Source organism: Berghia stephanieae, chromosome 1, assembly GCF_034508935.2.
Source record: "Berghia stephanieae isolate SIO BIC M18660-M18661 chromosome 1, UCSD_Bste_1.3, whole genome shotgun sequence".
Taxonomy (NCBI): Eukaryota; Metazoa; Mollusca; class Gastropoda; order Nudibranchia; family Aeolidiidae; genus Berghia; species Berghia stephanieae.
The window spans coordinates 32,928,683-32,949,599 of NC_088360.1; the positions used below are offsets into that span (position 1 = coordinate 32,928,683).

Below are 20,917 nucleotides of genomic sequence, written 5' to 3' on the forward strand. Positions count from 1 at the left end.
AGTGATACCTTGTGACCAATACTAAATCTCTGATGAAGGGACTGAAATAGGAATAAAACACGTTCATTCTATAGAAGGAACGAAATTGACGTCACTCAGACCATTATTTTTGTTTTTCTTATTAGTTATCACTAAATTATATCAATCAGACTAGAAATGCTCAAGGTTACACATTGTTTTGTTGGTTCGGTACGTCATGTCCAGCTGGTGGGTGTTGTGACTATTATATCTAAACGCATAGCATCAATATCAAACCAAAAAGTAAGGAATTGTTGGAAATGGTATTTTAACGTCTAAGGGCAATAATCGAGAAAAATATTATTATAGACTAATATTAAGATAGTCACAATTTAAGTCTCTTATTCCCCTTTGTATGTCTCCGAGCCAACAGTTTGAAGTTTGAAGAGATCCTTGGTAATGTAAATGTTGCTGCTCGAACCTCGAAGAAATAATAATGTGAAATTGAATGTAACCTTCAATTTTATTACAAGAACAGATCAAATGAACATTTTGGGTTAAACGCCACTACCACATTATCTCATTCATCTGTAGTGTTTCATTCATCCTGTTTTGTTGATAAAGGGGAAACCCGAAACGTTCATTTGATCTGTTCTTGTAATAAAATCGAAGCTTACATTCAATGTCATATTATTTATGAAGAGATCCTTGACACGTGAGATATTGTGAGGCTTTGAGATCTTGTGGCATAACACTCGCCTTGTAGGTCACTTATTCGAGTCCCATTCGGGGCCGCGCAAAGTTGAGTCCTTGAAAAAGCTCTTTACTCACATTTTGTTACACAACTTGTATAAAATGATTACCTGGTCCAAACAACGTTGTCTCTATCTTTAAAAATTGCAGTAGTGCTTAACAAGCGTCATGTTTTGCCTTATGTGCAAAGTGTAAAGGCTGGCTAAGGACCCTTTATAAAACGCTTTGAGCACATTAAGTGGACATTACACCATATTAAAGCTTTTTCTTATTTTGTTTATTTCCCATATTTTGTTTCCTTGTTTAATTGGTGATGGAGGGGTTGGGTGTGGATGGTGGGGATTGCAGACGTGTTGGGGGGGGGGGGGAGGGGGAAGAAAGAAATAAAGCTGGGGCCCGAGTACACAAACCTACCCCCCCCCCTACCCCCATACACACACACCACACACACACACACACACACACACACAAACACACACAAACATGATTACACTACAAAGAAGTCAGCACATTATAAATACCACCACCCATCACCCACATTCGTACTAAACAACAGACACACCGGAAGTTAACCAAAAACACATATCCAAGTTATGTGCAACGCCTCATAATAAATAAGTAAATAAGTATAAACTTTATTCATCCATAAGGACATTGATTTATAAACGTTAATCACAAGATTGCATGAATAAATAAATGTAGTAAAAATATTTTATCGGGTGCGAGAAAAAAAAAATCGGTAAAAGTATGCATAGTAGAAATCAGAACCATCCGAAACTTTATAAGCTGCAAGAACAAATCTTTGAATTAATACATTCTAAGTTTAATCAAAATCCTTTATTGGTTAAGAAACTGAGCCGGTTATACCAAAGTGGCTCAAAAATCTCGAAATCAAAAGTTTTCAAACTTTCGTCTTGTTTTTAGTTTTCGCTAGAAACTCACATAATAAGGTTGTCGACAGCGACAGTCAAGCACAATCAGACATTTCACTGAATATAATTCACTTTGAAAGCAATAAGTTTATCAAAATACATGTGGGTCTGCTTGAGTAAGTTGGCAGAGAAAAACAAGATCGCATTTCATTGAAAGTTCAACCACAAAAGTGAACACGCAAATTTCATGTAACAATGTTAGAAGAAAAAACAAACGTTTCCAGACTTTGTTTCACTTTATACCGATCAGTCAATTGCTTTTCAGCAAGAAAGGACAACTCCCAACACCAGTACGAGTAACATTACACAGTATTACTTTTAAGAGAAAATGACCGTCGATTTATTTTTTAAGATGAATGGCCTCCAATGAGTCCAGACTTGAATCAAGTGGACTTTTGTCCAACATGGTTTATAATGGTTGTACAACGGTTTACACGGATAGTTAAAATAGAGTCAATTCAAATTACATGGGGAAAAGATACCTATTCAGGACAGAAAATCAATTGAACAGAAAAAGTCCACGCATACCCATAAAGCAAAATGAGGGATCCACAGATAACATCAACATTTGAGAATCACGTCCCAAATCTTCGATATGGCAAAAAGAGAATGTGTTTATTTAAACAAAGATAGGTTTCAAATTTTTAAACATATTTTCTTGATGTTACATTGTGGTGAAATTTCAGATTTGCATCATTTATAGTTTTGGGACTATAGGCTTCTAAACTTTCCCGGGGGGGTTTTTTCTAGCACCCGATATATATACATAGTATATAATATTGTGCATTTCGTATAATCATATCTATATTTATCAACATTGAAAAAGGGTATAATGATTTTTCAAGAAAATGACGGATGTTGAATGATTACAGATTTGAGTTTAAAAGCCCGATGCCAGTGGAAAGAAAAGACTGCCGATATCTCTCGATTCTCTGTGAAAATTTTGTCTTTTTAGACAATGGGTTCAAAGCATCAACACTTATCTTGGAGATGTTGCGAAGGCAACATCTCGCGAACAAGGAGTCAAAGCAGTCGATGGAATCGGCTACTTCTCTGGACGCCCTTCTATTTAAGTTGTTCTTGTCGATCGCAGAGATGTTGCCTCCCCAAACAGATAAATTAAATGTCACATCACTTTTGTAGATCTGTAAAACAAAGTGCAGTTTTCTATCAAGTTAAATATTTACTAATTTTGATAAAAGGTACAGGGTTTTTATTGATATTGCACTTCATTACATTAACATGGTCAGTCTATTTCAAACGATATTCAACTGTAACGCCCGGGTAATCAGATTTGAAGACCATTTCCATTTTGTTTTTTGTTGTTCTTTGAAATGAAAAGATTTGTGAACAGTTACATGGCAGATGTCACATCTTCGAACTTCAAAAGCCACTTCTAAAATTCTTGAGGATGGATAAATAAGATAAGCTATTAATCATTGTCTAAAGGCGAATAAATTTTAAAACATGAAAAAAAAAATAAGTTTTCATGACGATAAGTAAACTAAACTAAGTGACATGCACTAACAATACTAAAAATTATGTAACGAGTCATTGGTCAAGCATGCAAGGGAGACAAGTCTCCCGACATACTTAAAACGTGCATATTGTTGTTATTGTGAATCTTACAATAATTGTGTTTTCTTATACAAACAAAGTCATTTTCATCTTCCACATCATGTTCCTCGACTAGCCCGATGACATGAAAATTTGCAGAATAGTGTCCAAAATAGTTTCATTTTAGGCCTGATCATCGTCATTCAGCAGATAACTGTCCGACTTGTTTTCTATTTCTTTTTCAGGAATGGCATGTACATTTTTTAAACATTTGTAAGACCTGTTTCCTTAAATTGATTATTCAGTAGCCGTTTACTCTCATCAGTGTTCAACTACGCAGTCAAAACAAAATCCGAAAAGAAGATAAAACACCCTTATATTTTGGTCTGTTAAATGCGAATGGTAGTTGATTTAGGGAATCTCATAGACAGTCATCTCTAGCTTCATAATTTTGTTCCAGTTCCTGCTTTCTGGAGTTTAAAAAACATGTATTATACTATAATCTAGTATACTATGAAGAGGAAATAATAGATCTAGCCATCGCTAAAAGTTGTCTTGTAAATCCTAAAAACCTGAAAAAAAATTTATTAAGAGTTTTGGATGACGGATTAAGTATGCCATAGTATAATTAACTGATAAACATCCCATTTGACACTTAATGATAGAATCCATGTCTCCCAGTGCCTGATTTATTTGCTTGATCTGTCATCCATTCCGATGATATTGGCTTGATCCTGACTTGTCCCTTGCCTGATTGTGTGAAAGGACAACAAATTAAGAAAATAATGAGCAAATCCTTTTTTTTAACTCGGCATGCTTTTTGATGTTAAATAAAAGTGATATTATTTTATTTTCTTTCTTTCTCGTCCAAGGTTTTGGGTAGTTCATTTGACCGCTCACACAAACAGAGGGGGGGGGGGATTTTTTATTGATCGATATGCATTCTAATACAAATCAAAAGCAACATGGCTTTTGTATTTTTCTCGTTCAGGGCTTTCGAAAGCCAATTGTACTTTATATCACATCGTTATAATTAAAAAGAAGAATAACGTAGGTCAAATGGAGATATTATAGATAGATAATAGTTTATACAAAACAACAGCTCAAATTGATTCATAGATAATATATGAGGGTTGATCAAATACAGTTTACCTTACTATCATGGAATCCTTTGATTCATATGAAATTTTCATGAAAGGGTTATCAATTTTTCTCATAAGAATACATGAAAATAATGGATACTTCTGATGTGGTTACTGGGCACCAAAGCACATTAATGAAAAAGTAGCTTGATCAAAACGAAGCTAGAACATGCTTTTTGTACTCAAAATGGCATCTGTTAGGATGTGTTCTGTCATCGAGAATCTGTACTTAGCGCTCACCTTACCGAATATTTTCAGGATTATTCTCGAAATGCCATATTGATTTTTACACTTAATTCAAAAGCAATAAATATCTTTATATCATACATAATTTCTTCAGTAAGACCAGATTTGCAAAACAGCATAAGTTCTTATAGCTATAACAAAGATTTTTCTTCAAATTTTGTGATAAACTAAAAAATCTGAACAATTAAAATGTTCATTGTATCGTAACAAATATGACAATGTTCTTGTATTTGGTAAGGAGAGAGTTAAAAGGGAATATTCCAAGCAATATACCAAGCGATTTGTACGAAGTATATGAGGGAACCGTCAAGTTTTGGATAAGAAACTTCAAATGTGGACAATGAGACATATTGTGGCCGCCTATAAGATGGGATCACAAAAAAAACAAGAATGTTGCAAAAATTTAAAAACTTTTCTTTTCTTTCCAGATTGAAAATGTCAATATAACAGGTTGTCAATGAAACCTCTTGATCTTATGGCAGTGTATGGACTATCTTGCATGCTCATTTGAACAAGACCAAGGTCTCTACTCGGTGTGTGCCGAGAAAGAGGAATGAAATCGCTGTTGATCGTCTCATCATGTCAACAGCTGCTAAGGATGATTGCAGATTTTCATTCTCACCTCATCTACCCACTCATCTGATTCGGCCCCTTCTTTTTTTCTCTGTTCTCTGGATTGAAAATAAAACCTCAAAGGAAAACGTTTTGAAGATGAAATGCAGGAGACGTGTTTAAGGCCAACCCAACACCTTCTACTTTGAAGGACTTTCCAGAAATGTACAATTTTAGATAGTGACTTTGTAGAAACATAAAAGTGTGCAAAACTTCATGAGAATCTGAACAATCCTTAATAATCAGGACAATATATAAATGATTAACCCTCAAAGTTCCATACTATAATATATGTTTAATAGATAGATCTGTATTACGTATGAAGATTGCACAGGTAATAGATTACCAATCTGACTCTACCCCACCGTCCAAGGTTGCTTTTTATCTTGGACAAAGTTAACTCCCATGAAGCAACATAACAGCACGTTAGAAGCATCATAATGAATTCATCCAATGTTCAAGGGAAGGTTGTGTCTTCGTGAATGAAAGTTTTACCAAATAGGATCGACTTTCTCGCTAAAGGACAGTTCCAGCTTCACCAAAACATAAAGGAAGTTGAAAGGAATGTGACTATAGGCATTAGTGGATATTCTCAAAATGCTTGCCTAAACAAAGGGACGGTCGGGTTAACAGACAATGTATTGTTTGAAATGTTTTTGTGTATAATATGAAACTACCCTAATCTCTTGATCAGAATTTTCATATGGACAAATACAGTAGGTACATAGCATTTTTTTAAAAAAACAACATCATGTTAGAGAACTTTTAAAAAGTTGTATGTGCGTCAAAAGTGATTCCTTTATATTATTATTATTATTATTATTATTATTATTATTATTATTATTATTATTATTATTATTAGTAGTAGTAGTAGTAGTAGTAGTAGTAGTAGTAGTAGTAGTAGTAGTAGTAGTAGTAGTATATATTATTATTATTATTATTACATTATTATTGTTGTTATTATTATTATTATTATTATTATTATTATTATTATTATTATTATTATTATTATTATTATTATTATTATTATTATTATTATTATTATTATTATTATTATCAGATCATATGATACTTACTTGATAGGTTATACGGCATGGATTGCGAAAGGCGGCGGGAGGACTTACTTGTGTAGGTGAATAAAGTGTAAAATGGCAAGAAACCCGTACATGACGTCACTCGCAACAGCCAACCATATTGCCCAAGCAAAAACGTAATCCTGCGCTGTAATCAGTGGGGGTCTCTCCAGTCCGTTCATTTTGGTCGCGTAGAGAAGAATAGGAACCAAGATTGAAACACCTGTAAAATTGAAGGTTTTGTACTTTTTCTTCTTAATGTTATCATTCTCTTAGTAGCATTTAGAGGTAGTAGAAACCTGGAAGAGAGGTTTTAAATAGGAATGTCTAACTTTTACCTCTTTTTTAACATTTATGTTTGCTACTTTCTACCCGCCAGACATACACTAGCCCAATGCATGCTGGATCTAATAGTGACCATTTTCTTTATTTACTGAGCAAAATGACCAATTTGGATTTATGAGCTCTAGGCGTATTACTTTTTACTGGTTGAAGCAATTAATGTTTCCTTTTTGCTTATTATTCACCTCGTATTTGCAATGTTCCAAGTCGTATAATATAAGCATAACCATTGCACATTCCGAGTGTATTGCAGGTGCTCGACAGAGTATTACATGCTTTCGTATACCATTATTAAACTTGTATTGGTTTTCGGCATCGATTTCTTGACAACAGCACGACTTTAGGAGTGATATCATCAAGAACGAGAGTTGACATCAAATACAAGTTCAAAAATTATGTTATTGCAGCTCCTATTTAAAGATAACAGAAATTGTGTAATGATTTATTGGAATTTATAATTAAGAGAAAATGTCATTAATAGACAAATCATTTGATTGTTTCCTTGTGCATCTAATTATGAAAAGAAATAGTAAATAATCAGTGATTATTTCCCTTAGTTTGTCTTCTGGAAAAATCAGTGTCACGAAAGTTCAAGACCTCAAAAAAGTAGTTGCCTACCCCTCGTTGCAACGATTCCAATATACAAGCGTGCATTTAAGGACCTCTAGAGGAACCTAGCATCCGTTCTTTATAATTACCAAAGAGGGTGTAATAATAGTTATAAAAACACCCGCTTTGGCACTGCTGTTTATGTCCATTATATTTATTCCTTTTGATAAACATAGGACACAAAAGATATGACACACAAAATTTAGGCGCTTTACAATACTTTACGAACGAAATTCAAATGTGTTTCTCTTTTTTTTAACATATCCCCGAATACTATATCATGCATATCCTCAAAGTCGTATGTGAGGGTCAAGAAATAGAGTAGATCGGGCATTGATATCAACACACACACACACACAAACACACACACACACACACACACAAACACATACACACATACACACATACTATGATAGTAGGCCCCTACAAGGTGCGATGCTACATACACAATTGTTATGATAGCGTTTAATTCCCTCATCTGATTTTGTCCAACGCCTTTTGTATTTGGCCAAGCGTTCGAGTTCATAGAAACTTTTGTTTTCTACGCTTTTGAAAAAGGAGCCCTCTGGATAGATTGGGCCCCGTTACATTTGGTGAGGACCATAAGAGTGCGCTTCACTCGACGATCAGGCTCCATGCGAAGTTCTCAAGATATCTTAAGAGTCTCTTGCGTATTATGAGCATCAGGTCAAAGATTTATAATCAAAATTTAGCATAAAATATGCTGGGTGTATCGCATCAAATGTGCCGATTTTCTGTTATAATAGCTATTTTAAGATTGACACTGCAGTGTAATAGGTTGCTTTTCTGAACAGAATAATACACAACATTGCGTTTTTCCGTTTAGTTAAAGAAAAAAATCTTGAAAATGCCAGTAAGAAGAGGGCTAACCTAAGATTCATATCCATGACTGTAAAGTAAATTTTCAGTATTTAAATCTTTCTATCTAGGAGACTTGGGACGGAGGAGATTTGTGACATTTACCAAATTAGTGGATTATTCTATCGAGATTTATAGATAGGGGGTGCATGGAAGCTTTCCAGGGGCTTGGAAAAGTTTGGAATGCAAAGGATATTGGCAGAAAAACAAAGATAACACTCTTCAAATCCCTAATCATGGCAGTAATATATTACTGTATGGCTGCGAAACATGGAAACTGTTCAAAGAAGATGAAAGAAGAGTGGACACTTTCCAAAACAAATTAATCAGAAGAATATTACGAATAAGATGCCAATAGCATAATATAACAACAGAGAAAGTGATGGAATTGACAGGGAAGGAGAAGGTCAGTGCAATGGTAAAGAGGAAGAGATGGGACTGGATTGGATATTATTGAGAAAGGAAAATGGATTTGATTGTGCTATAGCGACGGGATGGACAGTGTACATAATTTGTATAAGATCTGCAGCGATAGCTAATCCCTTTTTTGCAGATAAAGTCCTTGAACTTGAACTCACTCCGACATAATAGCGATTTGAGATGGTAGGTCACATATATGGTGACATTGCTTTTTATACTGTGAAAAAATTAGTTAAACACATATTATGTGCGCTTATACGGTCTAGTGGTATGGCACTCGCCTTTGGATCGGAAGATTCTAGGCTCGAGTCTGGCTCTGAGCAGCGCATAGTTGAGCCCTTTGAAAAGGCTTACAAACATTATCTCTCCAATCCCAGGTGTAAAATGAGTACCTGCCCATGAATAACTCTGTCTATGTCAGAGAAAAAAGGTAATATCGCCCAACAGGCGTCATGTCTCGTCCTTCATGTCTAAGTGTTGCTGTTGGCTAGGGACACCTTGTAAAGCGCTTTGCGCACGCATACTGGATATCGCTCTGTATGAATGCTCAAGTTTTTTAAAAACAAAAAATGGACGGGGAAAATGGAAAGCAAAACTTACACGTAAGTAGATCGCCAATAATTGCGGCTATTCCGAGTTTCTTGTAGAACTGCTGCCACTTGTGCAAAAAAACGAGACCAATCGATATTCCCATAGAAACGACAGCAAAGAAAAGGCCAAAGGAACCAAACACTGTGGCATAGGTTTGCCAGTCTGCAACTGGGGATGAAAATATTGAATTCATCCTTATCGTTAGTATCATCATCATCATCTTCTTCTTCTTCTTCTTCTTCTTCTTCTTCTTCTTCTTCTTCTTCTTCTTCTTCTTCTTCTTCTTCTTCTTCTTCTTCTTCTTCTTCTTCATCATCATCATCATCATCTTTTTCTAAATCATCATCATCATCATCATCATCATCATCATCATCATCATCATCATCATCATCATTATCAGCGAGGCTCAGCGGTACAGTCTTTGCTTCGTACCTGAAAGTAGTCCAGTAGATTAAGAGTTTGACCCGGAAGAAATTGGTACCAAGCTAATTTTCACTCTGATAAAACTTGACCACGATTTGAGCCTCTCATAAAAATCCACCAAAATACTTCCATGGGGAAAAAACAGCCGTTTTAAATTTAACATCTATATGAGAATGTTTTCCTCTTAGTCTTTGTTAAGGGAAATAATCAATAAAAATAATTATTATTTTCCTTTAACAAAGACGAAGACGGGGTTAATGACATAAAGTAGCCCCTGAATTATTTTCTCATTTAATGTAGATATTCATTTTACATAAAATATATGCCTTTTGATGTTTTGGCATTTTAAAACAACGTAATATTGGGTAGGTGGAATTTCCCTAAAGGTTGGGTAATGTAGGATTCTGATGACAATGTCTTCATCTGTCTACAGCCTAGCCATTCAATCCTCCTAAATCGTTTTTCCCTTTCACGTGAATCTGTCTTTTTTCTTTTCTTTTCTTTTCTTTTGGAATGTTGCCATCTGGTTTCACCTGGGCCTTGCCTGGGGTCTTTTGCAGAGAAGGAAGCAGATGTATTTATATTTTAGTGAAAGATGATTATTTTTTCCTTTGTAGATCATTTCTCCATTATTGACTATGTGATTGTTAGATTTTTTGATACAATTTAACCCTCTTAGTTGATCCTTTTGTATTTCCAGTGTCAGCGTGGGACTTAGGTAATTTTAGACTAGCTAAAATGATACATATGTATATACTGCTTTTTGATCTGCTACTGATTTCCTGTGAACTAGTCCCCTTTGTCTTATGTTTTTCTTTAGCAATAGCTAGATCTAAACCTTTTGACTATCTGAACGTCTCCCTTTTAATTGGCACTCAAATGACTTAAAGGTCTCACAAGTCCCGAAGAACTTCTTCAAACATCGTTATCAGAAAACCAAGGTAAGTGAATTGGAGATAGCAAATATTGTGTCTAAATTGATGAAAACCAGTGTTAAATAATCAATAATTTTCAACAACATATCTCATTTAACTATAATATATAGTGAAAAATAAACGACAATATTTATATGGCGTATATGCATGGCTTCATTATGCTCTTTTTGCTTCGAAATGCTTCGACACTCCCTTTCGGATTGGATGATCCTGGGTTCGAGCCTCGCTCGGTACAATGATCATTTCGGAAAGTTTAGGGACATATCTTCACAATTAGGTAGTGTAGGTACTTCTCTGGTTCGAATTGTTTCACTGATTCAGTGTTAAATTATTTGCATGAAAGAGATCTCTAAATTGTTATGTGATTAAAATTGTAGCATTATGGGGCCCGCCGATGTGCTACATATTTAGGCATATGTGCTCACTTCCATTGCATGAAATAAACATTTGGTTCAAGTGGCCTGCTGGAGAAATAAATGAAGCAAAAACTTTCATTGAAAGTCATTTCCATTTTCCAAATCAATTTTCTCCACTAGTCCAATGGCAGTTGAAACTAGTCTTTTCTTTCTAAATTTACAGAATATTGCCCCACGTAGTTTCATTTTAGGCCTTAACATATTCGATATTTGAAACATTCAAAAACAGTATTCTTGAGATCTTTTTTTTTTTCGTTTTTGTTTCAGCTTCATTTTCCTGGAGTTAAAAAATATTGACAACTGCTGTTCTCTGTGTCAGACGTCTCACACTTCGTACTACGTATTGAAAGAGCATTAAACACATCCGGGACCTTCAAAAAGCACACCTAAAACTCAGTTGGTATACAAATGGATAAAAAAAGACATGATATAAATCATTGTTTGCCTGAATGTCAATACATTTTAAGAATGAAAAGTAGAATCATTATCACGACAATGTGTACCAAAACTTAACTACAAACACCAGTCATACTTTTTTTTTAAAGGGGGGGGGGGGTATAGTATTGAGACGTGAGTCAAGGAGCCAAGGTAGACTTGGGACAAATTGACCCGAATTCTCCCTTGGCTCCTTAATACACTGTCTTAAGTCTCCCGAAGCATGCTTCTCAACATGAAACGTGACTATTATTTTTATATAGAATGAGAGAGAGAGAGAGAGAGAGAGAGAGAGAGAGAGAAAGAGAGAAAGAGAGAGAGAGAGAGAGAGAGAGAAAGAGAGAAAGAGAGAAGGGGGGACCTTACTTTTTTCTGTGTTACAATTGCCTTTGGTCACAGGAGGACGTCCTGGGATTTTGATGTGGAGATCATCACATTCCTTTATCAACCCAATGTGTATTTTTATGGTCCCATCGAACCAGGTGTTATTCAAAGGATATGGAAGGGAAAGAATTTTGCCTTTTACACGGAAGTCGTGTTCTTTAAGGATCCAGTATGGATTTCCGTAGGAGACAGCATATATGATAGTTGCGGTGACCGATAGCGCCACACACAGCTTAGCCAAAATGGAACCCTTCATTTGTTGTAGTAATTACTTAATAAGTGTATCGATTTTTGAAAATATCTAAAGTTCGTGGATTGAGTGATAAATTGGTTGATAGTTTAGTTCGATATTCAAACGGATAGCTTAATGTAAATATAAAGGAGGCTTGCCTAAATCGAATGTTTACTTCCTGAATATAGTTGGCGTTCGTTGCTTTGGTTATCTTATTAGATATCGATGTGAGTTAGGATACTCTGTGACTGTTATGCGTCTTATATATTTCCCCAAGCTTGTGTTCTTATGTTTTGTAGAATTCGACTAAATGTAATTGCTGTAATTAATTATTACCAAAGCATCCCTACGTGATTTCAGATTTGGAAAAGACAAATATTAAAATACTGTTTTTATCATAGTATTAGATACAATTCTATAATATATTTTTTTTAAAGTAAACACTCAAATATACTAGCTTGTGGTTATGACGAGACACTGGACGGCAAGGTTTGGCGATTTAATGTCCTGGGGAAAGAAACATATGATAAAAATTAAGTCATTGGATTCTCGTAAATTTTATTGGGCGTATATGAAGATATAGGCGAGAGTGTTGCGGTTTGATAATATTAATAATAATAATAATAATAATAATAATAATAATAATAATAATAATAATAATAATAATAATAATAATAATAATAATATATATAATAATAATAATAATAATAATAATAATAATAGTACTAGTAGTAATAATGATAATAATAATAATAATAATAATAATAATAATAATAATAATAATAATAATAATAATAATAATAATAATGATAATAATAATAATAATAATAATAACAGTAATAATAATAATAATAAAAATAATAATAATGATAATAATAATAATAATAATAATAATAATAATAATAATAATAATAATAATAATAATAATAATAACAATAATAATAATAACAATAACAATAATAAACAGTCATATAGCGCTTGATTCATACATAGGCTCTAAGCGCTTTATTTAAAAAAAAGCACTCATGCACCCACAAACGCATACATACATACAAACAAACACAAATAAAAATGAAATATAGAATTTCCTCTATTCGACATCGGTTCAACCAGTGGTGATTCGGAAGGTCCCGGGTTTGAGAGTTTTTACAAAGATGAGGGTCATTTATATTAATCGATATTCGGACGAGTTTTCTGGCCAAATTTTAAATTTTTTATGTTGAAATACATATATATATATATATATATATATATATATATATATATATATATAATATATATATATATATATATATACATTCTTTATATCCTCACAATTAGTCCCCATAACTCTCGTGTCATTACCATGAGAGGATGGGATAAGTTGGCCTGGCCGCCAGGTTCTGAAGTTTGGAATATCCCGTATTATGTCGGCAAGAAACATAGAGAAAAGCAAAAGCAATCTCTGCCCAATCCATAGGCATAATCACATTGGCAGTTTTTGGCGTCATGAGCTCGGATGAAATAACTGCAATAAACCAAGAGGCTTGCCTAGGGATTAAAGCAAATTATCCGAAATCATGGACTAATTCTAAACGTGTAGCTAGACGTTGCATTACCTGTGCCACATAATATTTCGATAGGCAAGCCATCTCTGCATTCATCTCCTTGTTAAGGAACGCAAACAGACATGGAGGTGTCGGGATCACAAGTTTACAACGTTAGAGGAAACTGGCATTACAATAGGATTCAATAGTCTGATGACACTTCCGCCCAGCAACGAGTAGCTTGGTTTTAAACAAAGAATATCGGTACTTTTTATTCTTCATGCTGACTAGAACTTTCTCACGAGTCATATGATCAGAATGTATAAAAGTCAAAACATGATCAAATTTATAATGTTTTATTCATCTCGATTCACTTTTATGTTCGTCGAAGAAGTATTTTGTAAGGGTGTCCGCCGTTGTTCCGATAGTTTAGAACCAGTTAATATGTTACTAGGTTACGAGAGAAGTGACGTCACGACTGTTGAAGCCTATTACAAATAAAGTGCCAAGTCTACTGGCACCAAGGGAAATTAAAGAGTTTGGCCAAATCGCGTCAAGAGATAGGGAAGATTTAATGGCACTGTGACACAATGCGTCATCTCTGAGGCAGAACAAAGCTTGCCTTGGTTTTTGTTTTTCCTCGAAACAAATTAAAGAGCCATATGTGCTCTATTGGGCTCCAGGGGGCTTCGTTAACTAATCAGTGCGTATGAGGCACACAATTTTATTAACGTCATACAATTGAAGTCATTAGAAGCTTGTCGAGAAAAATCCTTTGTAAAGAAAGGTATTAAAATTAAAAAATTGAAAATAAAATTCCCTTTATTCATCCATCCCCAAGGGGAAATTTGTCTTTAGAGTCTATTCCAAGGGAAGACTGGAATAACCCAGGCGTCAGCCGCAGTGCAGCGCCGCAAAATGAGCTAGGGCTAGGTGACTTGCTCAAGGCCACACAACGCAGCGGCGGGTGATCGAACTCAGTACCTTTTGGGTACGAATCAAAAACCGTACCGCTGAGCCACGCTGCCCCTATTTCGTAAAAAATATAGATGTAAAGGTAAAGAATAACCCAACAATTTGTAAAGCCTGTGGTTGAGAATTTATCAAATAAAAGAAGTAATGTCTGGCGGTTGAGTAATAACTATTTGTATAGACAACATAAAACCAATATAACACATTCCCTGTGGTAAATGGAACATAGGGGAACATTAGGACAAAAAAACTTGTTTAATCCTCGACGTTACTTTTGTAGGTATTAATCTGTATAAGCAAAATTGCTCCTTTGTTGATGAATCATTTAGAATCTTTAATAGATTTATTTTCAAAACCTTTTCATGTATCTATGTTCTTACAAGTGCTGCTCCATTTCGATGGGTGTATTATCAATATTGACATATTAGATCATGTTTAAAATACTTATCAATAGGGAATGTATTCTGAGCTCGTTCACTTCTCCCCGCCCTGCCTGGACCACTGGGATTTATATTAACTCTTTAGGAGCTAAAAACTATATCATGTTTTTGATCATTTATTTCCAAATCTACTGCTCGTCATTTTGTTCAATTTAACATACTACTGGGTTGAGGCGATGAGTCACATTTCCGGTCATTTTAACGTTAAGTTCACTTTTCAACACTTGTTCCACTGCGACATAATACTCGGTAGAGGGATGAGTTCACATTTCCGTCACTTTAACGTTAAGTTCACTTTTGAACACCTGTTCCACCGCAACATAATAATTTGTTGAGGCGGTGTGATACATTTAGTATACAATTACTTAAGGCATAATGAAATATTGTATTCGGTACAAATCTTAAGTGTAAAAATGCTTTGATGGCCGAGTCGATTTTGTTTTTGTTTTGTTTTGTTTTGTTTTGTTGGGATTTTGTTTTGTTTTGGTTTTGGTTTTGTCTCGGGTTTTTTGGGGTTTTTTTGTTTTGTTTTTTGTTGTTGTTTTTTTGTTTTTGTTTGTTTTTTTGTTCGTTTTTTTTTTTTTTTTTTTTGTTCTTTTTGTTTTTAATAAATTAAGTGCGTAGTATACTCAACATTGAATGACAAACTCCGGTCTTTATACATAATAGGGAGTCCCGATAACTCAATTGGTAGAACAGTCGCTTCACACGCAAAGGGACCGAGATCGATCCCATATGAAGTCGAGATTTTATTTCTAGCCCCCCCCCCCCCCTTCCTCCTATCTACCAAGCAATGATTGGGCAGCTGGTTCTATTAAATCTGGTGAAAAGTGCTTTGAGATGGACTAGCGTCCTATCCAAAGGGTTGCAAAAAATTGTTATTGTCCTTTTCACATATTCCATGGACATAATGGCTCCGAAGGAATAAGAAAATACTTTGATGGCCGAATCATTTTAAATATGTCTCGTCTTTTGTCAAAATAAAATGCTCAGGATAGAGGAGCAAACTCAAGTCTTTTTGTGCGGCTATGTGGTCTAGTGGTATGCCACTCGCTTTCGGATCGGAAGGTCCAGAGTTCGAGCCTCGCTCGGCGCATTGTTGAGTCCTTGGAAAAAGCTTCACATTCTCTCACCGTAGTCAGGTGTAAAATGAGTACCTGGCCGTTAACAGCGTTGTCTTCGTCTGAAAAAAAATTGTAATGTCGTCCCGTCCTACAAGTTTAGTGTTGGCCAGGGACCCATTGTAAAGCGCTTTGGGCACGTTTAGTGGCTATTGTGCTATATAAAAAAGCTCAAAAAAGCTCAATTATAACTTAGATTACAAACGCTTTACACATTATAGTGTTTTACCAGCCGCGTCTAATAGGAATAATTTCTGAGTGATTCAGATACTAAAAATTGAGTTTGAAGTCACGAATAGGATTCACATGCCTTAAAGAGAAGAATATGCAGTTTTTTACAGTGCAAAAACACAACTTGTCGAATGTCTAATCATTATAGCTTTTTTTAGAAAGAACAGTTAGTCCTTTTATGTATCGCAATATCCACTAAACGTGTTCAACGCGCTTTACAATGGCCCCTGACCAACAGCAACACGTAACATGTTGGATGAGACGTTACGCCGTTAGACAAAATTACATTTTTTTTTCCGACAGAGACATTGCTGTAAACGCCCAGGAACTGATTTTACACTTGAGTACTGTAAGAGAAAATGAGAAAATAGCCTTTTCCAAGGACACAACAACTATGGGCCGCTCAGAGCCGGATTTAAACCCAAGCCAACATAGCCCTCTCAAAATAAATCCACTTTTCGTTGTCTGGTTCACTCCACTATAATGCAAAGGGAGGCGGTGGAACATAATTTACATATAGATTTTTTTTTGTTTTGATGTTCTTGAGACTCATAATACAAGTCCGATTCCTTTGCTTCTGAGGCGAGTGCTCTACCAACTGATATAACGGGACACCCTCAGTGTCTATTGTATCGTTTCGTTTCGTATCACAAGGACAGTCCTGCATTCGAATCCATCCGGAAAAGTAAAAAAGGAAGACCAGGGTCAACCTGGAGGAGAGACTTTTAGTAGAGAGGGAGGGGCCTGGGATGCGCTCCTGGTGGCAGGAGATGGAAAGACTTGCCAATGACAGAAGAAGGGAAACGTTTCATCGGTTGTCCATACCCACTGTGGGATAAGAACTGGTTAACTGCGTTCTAGAAAGACACGTGTTTAGAAATTTGGCCCAAAAAACTCGTCTTCAAATATTGATCGATTTAAATGACCCTCATCTTGGCAAAAACTCTCAAACTCTGGACTTCCATTACTTGTTAATTTGACAAATTTCAGCACGTATCGCTGTTTCAAGTCATGAAGTAGATATCTTACACACAAATAAGTGTCATAATCAAAAATCGTAGTGCAATTTTCCCTGTCAATTATCAACATGTGATCTGACTTTTCGTCCCAAATGATTCAAATAGACATGACCTAATCAGAGTAGTCTGATGTTACAGCGAAGAGAGCGTTTGAATTGAGGGCAAATTCACTTGTTTTCAGTATCCGCTTCGCCGTGCTCCATATATTTTCTATCGGGTTCATATCAGGGCTGAAGGGGCAGGTGGGGGGGGGGGGAAGGTTCATGCAGATGTAGTAATATTGTCTTTCTCAATAAAAATCGAACAACGGTGAATAAGCTGCCAGACAAAGCAAGATAGAAGAATACAATAAAACAAACAAAATCAGTCTACCTCGACTGGGTATCGAACCTCAGACCTTCTGTTTACCGGTCAGACGTGCTAAATGAGAGCACCTCTGACCGGTAATCAGGTCTGAGGACCGTTTTTGTTTTCTGAACATTCAATAACGGCTGAAACATATCACGATCTTCTGAATAAATATGTTTGCCCGCATTAAGAGAACTCTAACCTAGTATCATTTTCAGCAGGATGGTGCCCCTCACCCCTCACCGCTGTAACTTATTTGGCCTACAGCTTTAAACAACACGTTTCCAGATGGATGGAATGGCAGAGATGGCCCTATTCAGTGGTCACCACGTTCACCAGACATCACACCAATGGACTTTTTTTCTGTGGCTAGACTACATAAAGGAAAAAGTTTACAAAGTGAAAGTGACAGACCTGGCAGATTTGAAAGGAAGAAATTACATGAGTTAAATCAGTTGCAAGGAAATGCTTAAATATACTTGGAAAGAACTTGAGTGACTCCTCGAAATACTTATAACACAAAATGGTGGACACGTTGAAATCCATTAAAGATGTAGGTGTAATATAGAAAATCGTGAAAAATCATTTTTGAGTTCTATTTTGCGTTAAACAAAACTCGAATTAAATCTCTTTAATTTCGCTAACATCCTGTACTTGGCTGTGCTGTCTCTTTCTCCGTAAACTATTTTATAATTGGTTCCAAACTTCTGGGACACCCTGTACTTTTCAAATCATGAGAAGAATTTGAACCATTAAAAATCTTTGAGGCGATGAGTCACTTTAACTTGAAATCAAGTTTTGTTGTTTGGCACACCAGACATAATACCAGATTTAGGCCTTGGGTAACATATTGCAACCTGACATGAGTCGGGTAAGAATGAGTACCTGGTTCGATTGCACTAGGCTGCGATCTTGGTCCCTTTGCGTGTGAAGCGAGTGCTCTACCAACTGAGCTGTCGGGACCCCAATAAGCCTAGTATTTAATATTTGAAAGTGAGATTTGTTTAAATTGTAATTTTATGAGTATCAGCCAATCTTATTTGCAAGTCCGATAACCCAAATTGTTATGCGCGCATTGTTGTAATAGAAATACTCTCAAATCAACGCAAAACGCCGCTGTCAATTACAACAATATCTAAAACGAGTCCATAACTATGTTCGGATATGAGACCTGCAAAAGAGAACACATTGGTATCAGCTCATTAAAAAGCGAGAGAGTGAGAGAGAGAGAGAGAGAAAGAGAGAGAGAGAGAGAGAGAGAGAGAAAGAGAGAGAGAGAGAAGAAGAAGAAGAAGAAGAAGAAGAAGAAGAAGAAGAAGAAGAAGAAGAAGAAGAAGAAGAGGAAGAAGAAGAAGAAGAAGAAGAACAACAACAACAACAACAACAACAACAACAGCAGCAACAACAACAACAATAAGAAGAAGATAAAGGAGGAGGGGGAAAAAAGTAGTAGTAGTAGTAGTAGTAGTAGTAGTAGTAGTAGTAGTAGTAGTAGTAGTAGTAGTAGTAGTAGTAGTTAGTAGTAGTAGTAGCAGTAGTAGTAGTAGTAGTAGTTGTTGTTGTTGTTGTTATTGTTGTCGTTATACTAGTAGTAGTAGTAGTAGTAGTAGTAGTAGTAGTAGTAGTAGTAGTAGTAGTAGTAGTAGTAGTAGTAGTAGTAGTAGCGGTCTAAAAACAGCAGTAATTAGGTAGCTGGGTCTGTTCGATCTAACGGAAAATACTTTGCGATGGACGAGCGCCCTATCCAAAGGATAGGAAGCATTTTTTGTTGTACATTTCACGCTAGGAAAACCGGACCCATGGGTTCTAAAGGATTATCTAATTTTCTTTTTGTTCTTCCAGGATTCTTTGCCGAGAGAAGAACAATCAAATTTGTGACCCTCCGCCTCGAAACGGTATTAAGTCGGATTTTTCAATTTTGGGTTTTTGGTACCCAATCATAGCTTATATTATGCTTAAAATTGTGATACCAAATTTATAAAATTCTGATTATTCATTGCCCAACTATGACCGTTTGAAGTAGGGAGAGTGCAAAAACCAAGTTTTGAGAAAATCGACTTTGAAGCCAGGCACCGTTTTCACACATAATCAAATCAATGGGCAAAGATAACTCATCAGGTTGAAAATTTGACGAGAAAAATAACATTTGCAGAGACGCCAATTTTCAATTTGACTCACAGGAATTTCAGACTCCACTCGGAGGAATTTCAATGCCGAAAGAGGAATTTCCGCACACACAAAAAGGGAATTGGGATGATATTTTGTACTGTGTTTACATATTGTATAGATCTAAATAGATAACTGATTACAAATATTGTCTAATATATGAACACATTGCTAAATGCAACCCCAAAGTTTCCTTATTTCAAGTGAAGAAAAGCACCAAAACATAATGATGGTAGTGAGGATGATGTGTTGGTGGTTGTAGTAGTAGTAGTAGTAGTAGTAGTAGTAGTAGTAGTAGTAGTAGTAGTAGTAGTAGTAGTAGTAGTAGTAGTAGTAGTAGTAGTAGTAGTAGTAGTAGTAGAAAAATAAGAAGAAGAAGAAGAAGAAGACGAGGGGGAGGAGGAGGAGGAGCAGGAAGAAGAAGAAGAAGAAGAGATTTAGAATAATAAAGAACAATTATCAATTATCTATATAAACGTTATACAAATAGGATCAATACCTCTTCACACGTTACTTTTCCGCAGAAATATCATATAATTGTAACTATCTCCAACAGATATATTCAATATCCTCCACCAAAAAGACTTAATATACTTGCTATAATCACTTTTATTTAATCCATTGACGTAATCTGGGAATGCAATTCTATACAGTCCGCTAAAATGGAAAGCGCTCGAATGTCGAGTTGCAATTCTCCGGTGTTTGTGTTTGCGGGGTTTTTGTGAGTTTTTTGTTTGTTTTTGTTTTGTTTTTTGTTTTTGGGGGGGTTGTTTTTTTTTTAATTTTTATTTGTTTGTTTTGTTTTGTTTTTTTTGTTTATATTGATTATTTTTTGTCTGTTTGTTTGAAATTTATTTTTATTTTATTTTCATTTTTTTTAATTTTCTTTATTCTGTTTTTTTTGTGTGTTTTTTGTTGTTGTTTTTTTTTTTCTTGATTTATTTTTGTTTTTTCTTTTCTGTTTTGTTTTGTTTTGTTTGGTTTTTTTTTTGGTTTTTTTTGGAGGGGGAATGTTATTTGTTTATTGTTTGTTTGGTTTTGTTTTGTTTTTTTGTTTTTTGGTTGTTGTTTATTTTTTTGTTTTGTTTTTTTTTTGTTTCTTGTTTGTTTGTTTTTTTTTGGGGGGGGGGTTGGTTTGTTTTTGTTTAATGTTTT

The 20,917-nt window shown here is 35.2% G+C and overlaps 1 protein-coding gene across 2 annotated transcripts in view; it reads right to left on the reverse strand.

Annotated features, from left to right (window-relative positions):
• Window positions 1-1,326: 1,326 nt before the first annotated feature.
• The window catches only part of LOC144972219 (uncharacterized), a 20,021-nt gene continuing 430 nt past the window's right edge, over window positions 1,327-20,917 (reverse strand). Inside the window, exons 1-5 of one of the 2 annotated variants that reach the window (XM_078913257.1) lie at window positions 20,262-20,917; window positions 11,690-12,446; window positions 9,124-9,282; window positions 6,277-6,496; window positions 1,327-3,950 (exon numbers count right to left, since the gene is read on the reverse strand). The exon at window positions 20,262-20,917 is cut by the window's right edge and continues 430 nt beyond it. In XM_078913257.1, coding sequence (XP_078769383.1) covers window positions 6,321-6,496; window positions 9,124-9,282; window positions 11,690-11,963 — 609 coding nt within the window. In that variant the 5' untranslated portion in view covers window positions 11,964-12,446; window positions 20,262-20,917 and the 3' untranslated portion in view covers window positions 1,327-3,950; window positions 6,277-6,320. The remainder of the gene's footprint in view (window positions 3,951-6,276; window positions 6,497-9,123; window positions 9,283-11,689; window positions 12,447-20,261) is intronic. The other variant, XM_078913248.1, reaches the window with a different exon arrangement.